This window comes from Glycine soja, chromosome 17 (genome assembly GCF_004193775.1).
Source record: "Glycine soja cultivar W05 chromosome 17, ASM419377v2, whole genome shotgun sequence".
Classification (NCBI taxonomy): Eukaryota; Viridiplantae; Streptophyta; class Magnoliopsida; order Fabales; family Fabaceae; genus Glycine; species Glycine soja.
In genome coordinates this window covers 13,057,034-13,068,730 of record NC_041018.1, presented here as the reverse complement: position 1 = coordinate 13,068,730, position 11,697 = coordinate 13,057,034, and the positions used below count along the sequence as shown (strand labels likewise).

At 28.0% G+C, this 11,697-nt stretch overlaps 1 protein-coding gene across 1 annotated transcript; it reads right to left on the bottom strand.

Annotated features, from left to right (window-relative positions):
* Positions 1-2,619: 2,619 nt before the first annotated feature.
* On the bottom strand, positions 2,620-5,180 carry LOC114392123 (protein LOL1). Its single transcript, XM_028353158.1, has 6 exons — positions 4,963-5,180; positions 4,709-4,854; positions 4,046-4,159; positions 3,787-3,900; positions 3,502-3,611; positions 2,620-2,928 (listed from the first exon to the last, which is right to left on the bottom strand). Exons 2-6 carry the CDS (start codon positions 4,767-4,769, stop codon positions 2,890-2,892), a joined length of 438 nt encoding a protein of 145 aa, XP_028208959.1. The 5' UTR covers positions 4,770-4,854; positions 4,963-5,180; the 3' UTR covers positions 2,620-2,889.
* Positions 5,181-11,697: the final 6,517 nt, after the last annotated feature.

Below are 11,697 nucleotides of genomic sequence, written 5' to 3'. Positions count from 1 at the left end.
AGAAGGGCTTCTCATGCATGGGAAGTTGATAGATTGATAACTTTTAATATGAAAAGGAAGTGATTCTTCTCTTAATCAAAAAGCTGAAATTGGTGAAGCAATGTTATGAAGAAGCCAATCTTAATTATCAACCTTGGAGGGATTTGCATTTTAGTCCATTGCGATATACTGATATTGATTCTTTGGTGCTATTAATTGTACTCTTTAGCCATATGGCATAGCATGCTTCTCAGCAATTTGGTAACTCTGGACTTACTTTAATGGGCTAATGTGGATCAAATTTGCAAAATGAGTAATGTTAGTCTCATTTGCATATAATGTGAAACTCCCAACATGTTTTAGATAAATCTTCTAAAGGACTTTTGGGTGTTAAGTATATTTTTGGAGAATGATGTTATTTGTATCTTTTATTTTGATCATTCTTTTGGAAGGGGTGTAACAGTTATCCAAACATGCATGTGTAATTATTTTGGGTGAATCTGGAATATCCTCCAACATAAGTTAAGGACTAATCTCTCAAAATATTATATTTATTTGAAGGTTTGACCTCTCCCAATAACAAACATTTTTCATGTATAAATCTAAGATCAAACCTCTTACCACACATGCTTAAAAGACAAAATCATTTGTCAATCATGTCACATCATAGTAGTTAACATGCAAGTAATTTGAGTAGTAAAAATGTGCAAAGTTAATAGTGATGAATACAAGAACAAGGAGAAAATAAAATAGATAACAATGAAAGGAGTTAAATGAGAACCTTCAATGTATAAACAATATCGTCCAGATTGACAAAGACAAGAGATTTCTCATATCTAGTTCTGTACACCCAGCATTCACAGCCACTTATTGTGATATTACTACTTGCTATTTTAATCTATTAGCAGCAAGTTATGGAAAGGGCTAACTGGCTAAGGATTCAAGTTCATAGGGAGACAGTCACAGCCGAATATCTTTTAAACTTTAAATGATACTGCCCTTGTACTCTCACAAAAAGACTAATTTTCAATTGAACATGACATTTACAAAATGATTGGAATCAAAATATGCTCTGGAGTGCTGATAACGGTATGGTTGACATGAACAAGACTGTAGGGGAACGTTGGCCAACATCAAAGGGGCCATGCTTGGAAATGTAAGAAGACATGTCCATGTCATTCACTCACTATGATTTTTGCTAACTCCTAGTGTTTCAAGTGGAAGACAGGGCAGAGTAGAGGGTTGAGAAAGACATTCATTGTGTTAAACTGCCAAATATGTTGCTATGTTGTGTAATGAAAGGATGTTGTTGCCTCAGTCCTGTCTGCATTTTGCAACTGCAACATGTTGAATGAGTTCACTGCACACATCATAACTACAATTTTTCTGTTTTCTTAGCCTTGGCCTTGCCCTCTTTTTGTGAAAATTCGAGGCATGGTACCATTTCCAAACCCCATTTCTAACCAACCACAAGGATAAATGATAGTATCCAGAAAAAAAGTTGTTACCAAATAGTCAACATGAGCTAAGAACTCTACCATATTCAAAGTTAAGAAATGCCTGCAACACACTTTTTTCAATACACACAAAAATTTGATTCCCACTTGTTTAATGAGTTATGCTCTTAATTTTGTACTACCTCATTCTCATATCTTTAGATGTTTATGATTAATGTATATGAATTAAGAAATATTTAACAAATGCAAATTTAGATTACAAAGCCTTTATTTAATATTCAATTAGTAGTAATAAGTTATATTACAAACTCCTACTTATCTCAATTATAGTAGCTATTAAATAAGGCATAATTGAGAAAAAATTATTTAGACTTCAAAATTCTAAAACATCAATTATTTTGGGATAAAAAAGAAAAAAAATACAACATCTAAATATATTAATAGAAGATTATAGTTTTAATAAATTTTAATCAATAAAACAATAAAATATGGTTGGCAGTGGTTGGGAATGGGGGCTTAAGGATGAAAGAAGAAGAGGGTAGGGGGGAGAAGTCATCAGGAATGGGGGCTTAAGGATGAAAGGAGAAAGGGGAGGGGTCAATCTCATTGATATTTCTAATAAAACTAATAAACTAACATTTATTGATAAAACAAAAAAACAGACTATGCTGATTAGTATACTCTTCAGATTTTGATGTAGTCACCAATGTTTATCCGATTCAGCAAGATTTGTCTGAATAAAACACCCGTGAAGTTAGTTATTCATGCAAAGTCAAAATCAGCAATGGGAAACCATAGAATAAAATGCCCCCTTGCTGAATAATTCTCACCTCAATTTCATCCCGAAAATATCTAAATGGGAATTTTGGACCCAGATGTTATCTTGTTGAATTGCTCATCTAGTGTTTCAACTGACTGCTTACCTTTTGTGGCCGTACTTGGACCTTTTCTGATTCAAAAAGTCACAAAGTGTCTCAATGAAATTAATGGTGTTTGGTATTCCATATATATATATATATATATATATATATATATATGCATAGAAAAGTAAATGAGTAGTTGAGATTTTCTCGGCTTTAAACCCATTCCAAATACTTCTCAACCACTTATTTAGTGATTGTGAGGGTTATGTCAATTACTTTCTTATTGTGCATCTATTATTCCTAATATAGTACAAATTATCTACAGCTGAAAATAAACTTTACACCCAAAATCTAACGATGGGATTTTTCAAAACACTCATCAGAAACAGAAAACTTATCATAAATAGTTTTTTCATACACCCAATCTAACAAAAATATAATTTAATACAATCACGCAAGGCAAAAAAATAACTCTATACACGTGAAACGAGTTTCCTCTCCAATCTGATAACCTCTTTATTCCTTAAGGGCGATATGTAACTCAAAACCAAGGTTGTAGAGTCTATAATGACCTTGCTATTTTGTATGTTTTAGGTGCTGAACTTCTGCTCAGTGGTGCTTGCTGTGGCCTGCATCATTTAGTAACACCAGAGTAAATCGTTGCTTATATCACAAAATTTCTCTAGTTCTAATTTTTGCTCACCCTTTAAAACACTTCTCAAATTGGAGAAATTCCCTCTATTTTCATTCCTTCTATTTATTCATTAAATGAAAAAAAAATGATCTTATTTGCAACCAATAAAAAGTTAAGGCCATGTTTGAATAAACTTCTCTATATGCACTTATAAAAGAAGAAAATAAAAAGGTAAAATGGATTAAGCTTTTCCATAAGTTCAAATCAACTAATGCACCTTAGCTTCTGAAGAAGTTAAATGAAAAACTTTTATAAAAGTTAAGTGCACAAGTTAATTTTAAATTATGGAAGAAGTTTAATTATTTTTTTTGCCTTCCTATAAGTAAGTAATTATGGAGAAATTTATCCAAACTGGGCTTAAGTCTATTTCTACTCTTCCAAGTGAATAGGGAGAAAGGTAAGTGCTATTCCGGCACACACACACCTGTACGGATCCTTCTCAATATGATTGGGACTAGAGACAGTTTAAAGAAAATCTAGTTAGTGAGGAATAAGAGATTACACTGACCCCAACTGATGTTACAAAATTGCAAACTGCACATTTCACGGATCTTGCTCCATATTGGTACGCCAGTAGCATCCTGCAGTTCCCACAGTTGACATGTGCCACCTGATTTGCTGTCACAATACACAAACCTGATGCTTATTGCTTGCTTACCCCCAAAATAGGGACTAAAAACCACAATCATTTAGCTCATAAGAGAAACGTCTTAAAAGTCTGTCCAATAGGCGCATGCGCATGCACACATACACACAATTTCTTAAACCTCAGAGACAATTAGTACTACAATACCTTCCAAAGCTAGATTGACAGTGTGACAACATGAACATTGCACACTTGTCGCGCCCCGGATGTACATGAGTAAAGTATGGCAACCTCCACATACTAACTGGGCCATTTCTGTGCCTGTCACACACCAGTATTTGTGATTTAGCTGCCTCGTCATCAGTTGATTTGAAATCATAGGTAGCAAATTGAAACTTTCAAATAACCTACACAATTTATATAGAGAATAATAGACTTAAGTGAGGAGAAAAAAACTGCAGCATACCAGGAGGTGGCACTGCTGTGACAGCATTGCAAACAGCACAGCACACGGAGGTGGCTCCAACTGGAAACACTAGAAGGTTTCTACACCCAGAACAGACAAGTTGACTCTGTACACCTAGCAGTCATGAAATAATTTTAAGTATCAAATAAATGACCATAACATGCTAAAGGTTCTAGCATTCAATCTATCTTAAAAATAGGCTCAATTTTCAATGTTAAGCCAGACCCGGATGAGAAATTGGCCAATTTCAAAACCATATCACCAGCTATCTCAAATCCACACATTCCACCCAAATCAGAGTCTCAAAGGAATCTCACTCAAAAATTTCATCTCCAATTCACCATTTCTCCTTTTAGCCAATCGGAAAGTGGAATTGTTTTTTTTATTATTTATAATCATGTCGGTTTTACATTCAATTTAAGAATTTTGTCCAAATGATAGAAAAGAACTAAGAATTCAAATCTCCAATCATTCCATCACCACAAAGCAATGAGATTCTTTTTTATTCTTAAGAATCGAAGACAGGTACTAAGGGATTTACAAGAACTCATACACCATACTCAATCAAATGAGCTAAACCCCTTTGGTACCATAAAGCAATAATGAAATGATGGAAAGATTTCTTGGTAAGCAATAGAGAAGAGAGAAAGGCAGATATGATACCATTAGCTGGTGGTGTATAAGGAGCTGGCGGTGTTGGGTAGGGGGCAAGTGGAACTGGCATTATAAAGGACTAAAAAATGTTGTTATCTTTCTCTGCCAAACTCTACACAGAGAACAAAGCACTTTCTCCCATTTTTTTTCAGCTCCTGGAAAATAAGCAAATAGGGTAAAGACTCAATCTTGGATAAAAAAAAAGTGATGCACATGGTGATGGAACAGAAAGGCATGAACATGAAGTAGAGTGAGAAGAAAACCCGTGAAGAAGAGGGTGCCGGCAAATCAAATAATAAAGTAAGAGTCAAATGAGTTGCTTCTTCCCCTTGCGCATGAAACTAAAGGGAAGGATTCCAGAAGGAATAAGAAAGACTATAAGAGTTAACTTAAGGCCTTTCAGTGGAAGTTGTATTTATGTACTGTGGGAAGTGGGAAAATACATTACAGTATAACATGTCCTGTGGCAGCTTGCCAGTTGCTGCTGACTAAGTAGAGAGAGAAATTAAAGGATATAAGTGGACACTAGAAAGAAATAAGATTTAGAAAAGATTTGGATATATATTATAATAGCATGGTCCAAGACCGGTGCTTAAATTACTATCATTTTGTCTTCAAATTTGGACTATGTTCTAATGTGAAAACTAATCCGACTGGTTGAGATATTGGGTTAATATATATATATATATATATATATATATATATATATATATATATATATATATATATATATATATATATATATCAAATATGATTAATTTATAATTTATATTTTAAATTTAAAATAATTGTTATAATCAAACTATAAATATTATATAATTATTTATTATTACAAATTATTTATTGGATATTATCATTAAATTATTAAGGGGTTTTTTTATTTTTCACATTTAAATATAAAAGTTATTGAACGATTATGAACAAGTATCATGAAATTGTATAAAACACATAAATATTAAATTATATCAAAATTTAGATAATAATTAATTATTATAAATTGTTGTTAAGATTAAAATAATATCATAACAACATATTATATGTTATTTAACAATCAGTTATTAACAATTTAAAATATTTTAGGAATTGTAAAAAAACAAATCTTAACCGATTCGATTGCATATTTGATTTGATAGTCTAACTTGGAATATCCATTCCCATTCAAACTGGTTCAAACTGGTCTAATCAACTGATTCGGTCTAATTTTTAGAATTATGCTTTGTTCATCTCAAAAGATAAAAATATTGTTATAGTTTAATTTATTTTAATGTAAATAATTTTTTAAAATGTATACTTTTTCTTTAAGTGACTTATGACATCATTGCTAGTTTTGTGTATAAAAAATTATCTTTTCTTTTTATTTTAAATTGAAGATTTTAATTGATTCATTCAATTTGAAGATTTTTTTTATTTCATTTAAATTGAAAATCTTTTTTTAATTAAAAGTTTGTTTAGGTTTGATCCAATATTTATAATATTTCACACAAGTTTGTTTGTTTTAAGATCATACAAGTTAGTTATAAATATATGAATCAAGAAATATTTTCTTAGGTGAATAAATATTAAGTAAAATGACATAATTATTCATAAAATTATACAAACACATATACAAACATCAAGATAATGAGAAGACACAAATTAAAATAAAGTAACTTTTTTTTAATATAAAAGACACAACTTAAAATGATATGATTATTCGTGAAAAAAAGTTATGTAAAATGATGTGACTCTTTATAGAATATATCAATTGATGTGATTCTTCACATATATAAATGTTAATAAACTAAGATATTATTCATATACAAGACTCACTTAATGTTGTTTATTTTGTACCATTTTCTTAATCTTACTCAATATACTCATAATCCTCTTGTTCTTATCTTTGGTATATAAGAGATAAAGATATTATCATTTTATAAACATCATTATTATCATCAATTAAAATTTGGAAGTATAAATCAGAAGGATCTTATTATGTACCAAATAAAATCTAATTTTAATCAAAGTTGCACTCAAGTTTTAGAATTGGTTACAATGAGTTAAGTTAATTTAAAAGAAAAGATTTATCTATGTCTTTTGGCATTGTGAGTAATTTTATTTATTTTATCTTCTTTTATCCTTTAAAGATCCATCTTCATCATTAAGCTTAAAAATTTCCTATCAACCATGAGACTTGATTTTATTAGAAATGTAAATGGCAATATTGGATGAAGATTTAAAGTTGACAAAAAAGTTGCTTAAAACACTATGTCATCTTTATAGTCTTAAAATTAATAGTAGATTTTTCTTTTTACAGGATTAATAGTATAATGTTTTAAATTAGTTACCTATAGCATTAAAAGTTAGAGACATTGTTACAAAAGTATTTTAATATTGGTTGTTTTTAGCATTCCAAATTGATTCCATGCACGAATGTAAAATCAATCGATACCAAAAGTCAATGCTTTCTTGTTACTACATTTGCTCTACAGTTCATGTAAAAAGTGATCTTTCTATGAGTTTTGTTCACAATTGATGTATAAATGCTATTTTCCCCTAAAAATAGAACTTTAATGACAATTTTTTTCTGATATAAAAATAACAAAACGTACTCAAATACATAACAACACAAAATCAACACATAAATACTTTCCATCCATTATATATACTACATCTCATATATCAATATTCATTTGAAAAAAATATATTTATAATAATGGATCAAACAAAAATAAAAAGGGCAAAAATACAATTGGAAGATTGTGCATCTGAAAAATATGTGATAATAGACATCCATGGTGAAGTTTATGACTTGGTACAGATTTTCCATCTACCTATTAAGACAATAAAGAAAAGGTAAGCAAATAAGATAAATAAATATAAAATACAAACTAGATAAGAAAATTAATTTATCTTTATTCAAGTTTCATGTACAGATATTTTCTCATATTCCATTGTGTTGATCATCTTTTATTGCATACATATGGTCTTCATTTTTCCCCCCCATCTAATTCAGGTAGCCTTCCCTTAAAAGAAGAAGTCTCATTGATATCAAAACTTTATTTGTCAATCTTATTACTAACATTTGTCATTCTTCCTTGGAGAACCACAAACTATCTTTTGTTGGACAAATCTTTGACATAAAACATTTGTTATGATTGGAATAACATGATAGAAAGACTATTTATCATAACTTGTTATATTAAGATCAACCAATGTAAATCTAAACTCATGTATTTGTACACCATTATTACTATCAATCCATTACATTTGAAAATAGACACCCTAAATTTAGTGTAGTCAGTACCTTATATTTCTTTAATAACTCCAATATATAATATGAATGTAAACACTAATTTTTTTTTTTATTTTTGTTTTTATCTTTTTGCACTAGCAAAATGCATGAATGCCAACATAACACTCTTGTAATATTGATCCATTGTATAAAATAAATACTCATTATTGTCATATTCAATCTAACTTATGTCTTAAAAGGTAGATCCTAGTGGTAAATATTTTACTATATTAGATACATTATCATCATGTCCAACTTGATGTTTAAATCAGGATAAGAAAGTTCTTTATGAGTATATAAGTATGGTTAAACTCCATCCCTATTATTTAAGATGTGCAAACATGTTTAAAGAACTTCCTCAAAACCCAAGAACTTTATTGTTACCATTGTGTACCTTTCCTTGTAAGTCTTCTCAATGAAGAAACTTTGGAAGCTTAATATCTTCTACTTCTAAGTAGTCAATACAAAGCTTAATAGATTTTTGATAGTATATCTTTCAACAATAGATACATTAAGTTGATGTGGATTTTTTGTTTACCTTTTCAATATTTCCATGTATCACTTAACTAGATACATCCATCACTAGTAAACATAGTCATACAAAACTAATTGTCTTTACCATATATATGAACAATTAAATGAATCATAATGCAAAAAAAAAAATGAAGAAAGTACATCTCTAATTTGCATAAGATAATAGCCACATCATTTTCAAACTCATCCAGTTTATGAAGATTAATAACTTTACTAAATATAGTTATGGATGAATTCAAGAAGGGACAACTAGGGGCCCTCCTCTCCCTTCATAAATATATATTATATTATATTATATTATACATAGTTATTAATTACTTTTATAATTTTATTTTTGTTTCCAAAATTTATTATAATATGATATACAATTACTAAGAAAATATTTGATTCATTCTTTAATTTGTTTGATATTGACTCTTCCTATCTTAATATTACTATAACCGAGAGATCATTTTTAATTATGAAAATTTTAAAAAATAAGGTTAGAAACAAGGTGAAAAGTGAATTTCTAAACAATTGTTTGAACATTTCTATTAGGAAAATGATCAATAAAAAATACCGATACGAAGAAGAAGCACATTCTTGCTATAGTGTGTCTTAATTTTTTGGCAATATGTCATAAAAAGTTACCGATAGTAATTTATACATCTTGACATGATCATCATAAGACTTTAAATTGATTGATTTTGAATCTTTTTATCGATACAAACTTTTTAGCACCAGAAGAATTTCACTATGTTACAGTTAAGTCACATAAAAACTCACAAAAACTTTTTCTCTCTCTAGAAAATGTATATAAGTTATGGGCAATTAGGTATGGACCCAAAGAACAATAAAAAAAATACAATCCTATTATTCTTAAATGAAATATAAAGACACACAATAATATATTTTTATGCAAATTTAACAATTTTAAATCGTCCACATATTTGGACAATTCAAAAACTACTTGTATATCGCGCAAAATATAGCATACATGTTTTTTTAATAGGAAGCTAGAATAAATGTATTAGAAAAACTTAACCAAAAATAAGAATAATAATTAAAGAGAATAATTAATGATTCATCTAATACATATGAGTAGAACATTTCAATAAAACATAATATTAAGAAATACAAAAATAATTAAGCCAATATTAATTTTAGTAAAACAAAATTCAAATAGTATTAGAAAGTTATGAGGCTAGATATAATTTTGCATTTATACAATGTGCATGTATATGTCTATATTTATGAATAAGAACATACCTTTTTCAAAAGCACAATAAAAAAAGTATAATTATAATGGAGAATGAGGAGATGTAAATTACAAAGCCGCAAACATTTTGATAACAAAAGAAAGCAAAAATGTTTCAAGGATGAAGAGAAAAAGAGACAAAGATGAAGAGAATTAAGGATGATGAAGAAAATGGCATCCATAAAGACAATGAATAAAGATTTTGACATTGATAGAATCTTCAAAACAAATAACGAAGATGTTGACATTAGGAGGAATAAGGATTTCAATGTTGTTAGGACAAAGAAAAGGATTTCAAAATTGGAACAAGAATGAAAATAGTAGTGTAAATTTACAATGAGAAATATATATATTATATAAAGATGCGATATAGATAATACTTTTTAAATTGGCTCTTACAATAATTGATCTAGAAAGTTTGACTGGTCAATTGTAGTAAGAACCAATCTAGAAAATATTTTTTACACATTGGTCGTAGGAAAATTAATATAGGATATATTTTAGGAGTCTCAAGTTGTAAAAGGATGTAAAGATTTTGCATATGCTATTATATAATTGATGTAAAAAGGTTTTCTAGATTAATATAGTTTTAGAAATCGATTTAGAAAGTATATATTAGAAAGAGAGTTAGCATGGACTATATTCATATTTAAAAGATATTTTAATGTCAAAACTCAAACAAAATATTTTTTTTAAAAAAAATAAAAAGTTTTTTAAGAGTTTTATTTTAAAAAAATTCAAATTAAAAGTTTCATTTCAATAATTCATAATCAAATAAGAGAGAAAAGTTCATATCGACTTTTTTAAACAGTTACTTTTTCTTCTTTTTTATAAAAGTTAAATTTCTTAATATTTAAGATCTTTTTCTCTATATGTGTTTGATCCAATTTCTTTTTGAAAAGAAGAAAATTAAATCAAACACTATCTTAAAATCTTCTTAACTATCAAAACTTGATAAAGTTGAAAAACACTTAATCCATGTCTAAACAAGGCTACAAATAGTAAGTTTTTATATATTTTTATTGAAGATTGACATGAATATATAAAGATACTTGAGTTTTGACCATGTGTCCAAACAAACTCTTGGTCACCAAAGACTATATTAAATATTTTTGTTAATTAGAAATATCAATATTATATTATTTAGACTTTTAATATAATAAATAATTTTATTACTAAATATTTTTTATTTCCTTTTAATTAGTGTCTTAAGTTTCACAAAAAAAAAATTAGTCATAAGATACTTGTGAACATGTTTGAAATAATAAAATTAATCCTAACTAGCTAGTGTTGATCTAAATTTACAGTGTTTGAATGCTTTGAGTATGTGTTTTATGTTCTGTAAAAAAAATGTATGTGTTTTTGTTGATTGACTAATACTATATTAAGTGATTAGTCCCGTGAGGATACTGAATTTTTAAAACATGATGATAATAAAATTAAGGGTTATCATTAAATATATTTAGTTTTTCTTACAATTCATTTTTACTATTTTTTGTCTCTTCATCTTCTATCACATTATTTATCATATTAATCAATTATGTTTTCTTTACTCAATTCAGTTTCTTTCTTTAACTTTATTTTCTCTCTCTCTTCTTTTGGCTTAATTACATGTACATCCTAAAAAAAATTCCTAAAGTTAAAATATGACACCTATAAGATAAAGACACGATTCCTTTAAAGTAAGAAAACTCTATTTTAGAGATTAAAGTTCAATGATAATCATTAATTAAAAATAAATAACTGATATTATTATGAATTATAATTTTAATTATTATATATAAACTTGATTTCATCACAATTTTTAATTATTGATGCTGTAATCAACAATTGTCAGTGCATTTAATCTTTTAAAATACACCTCCTCACTTTAGAATAATTAAATTGATAAGATAAAACTCATTAAAATTTAAATAAAAATATAGATTAAATACATACAATTAAGTGTGATTAAAC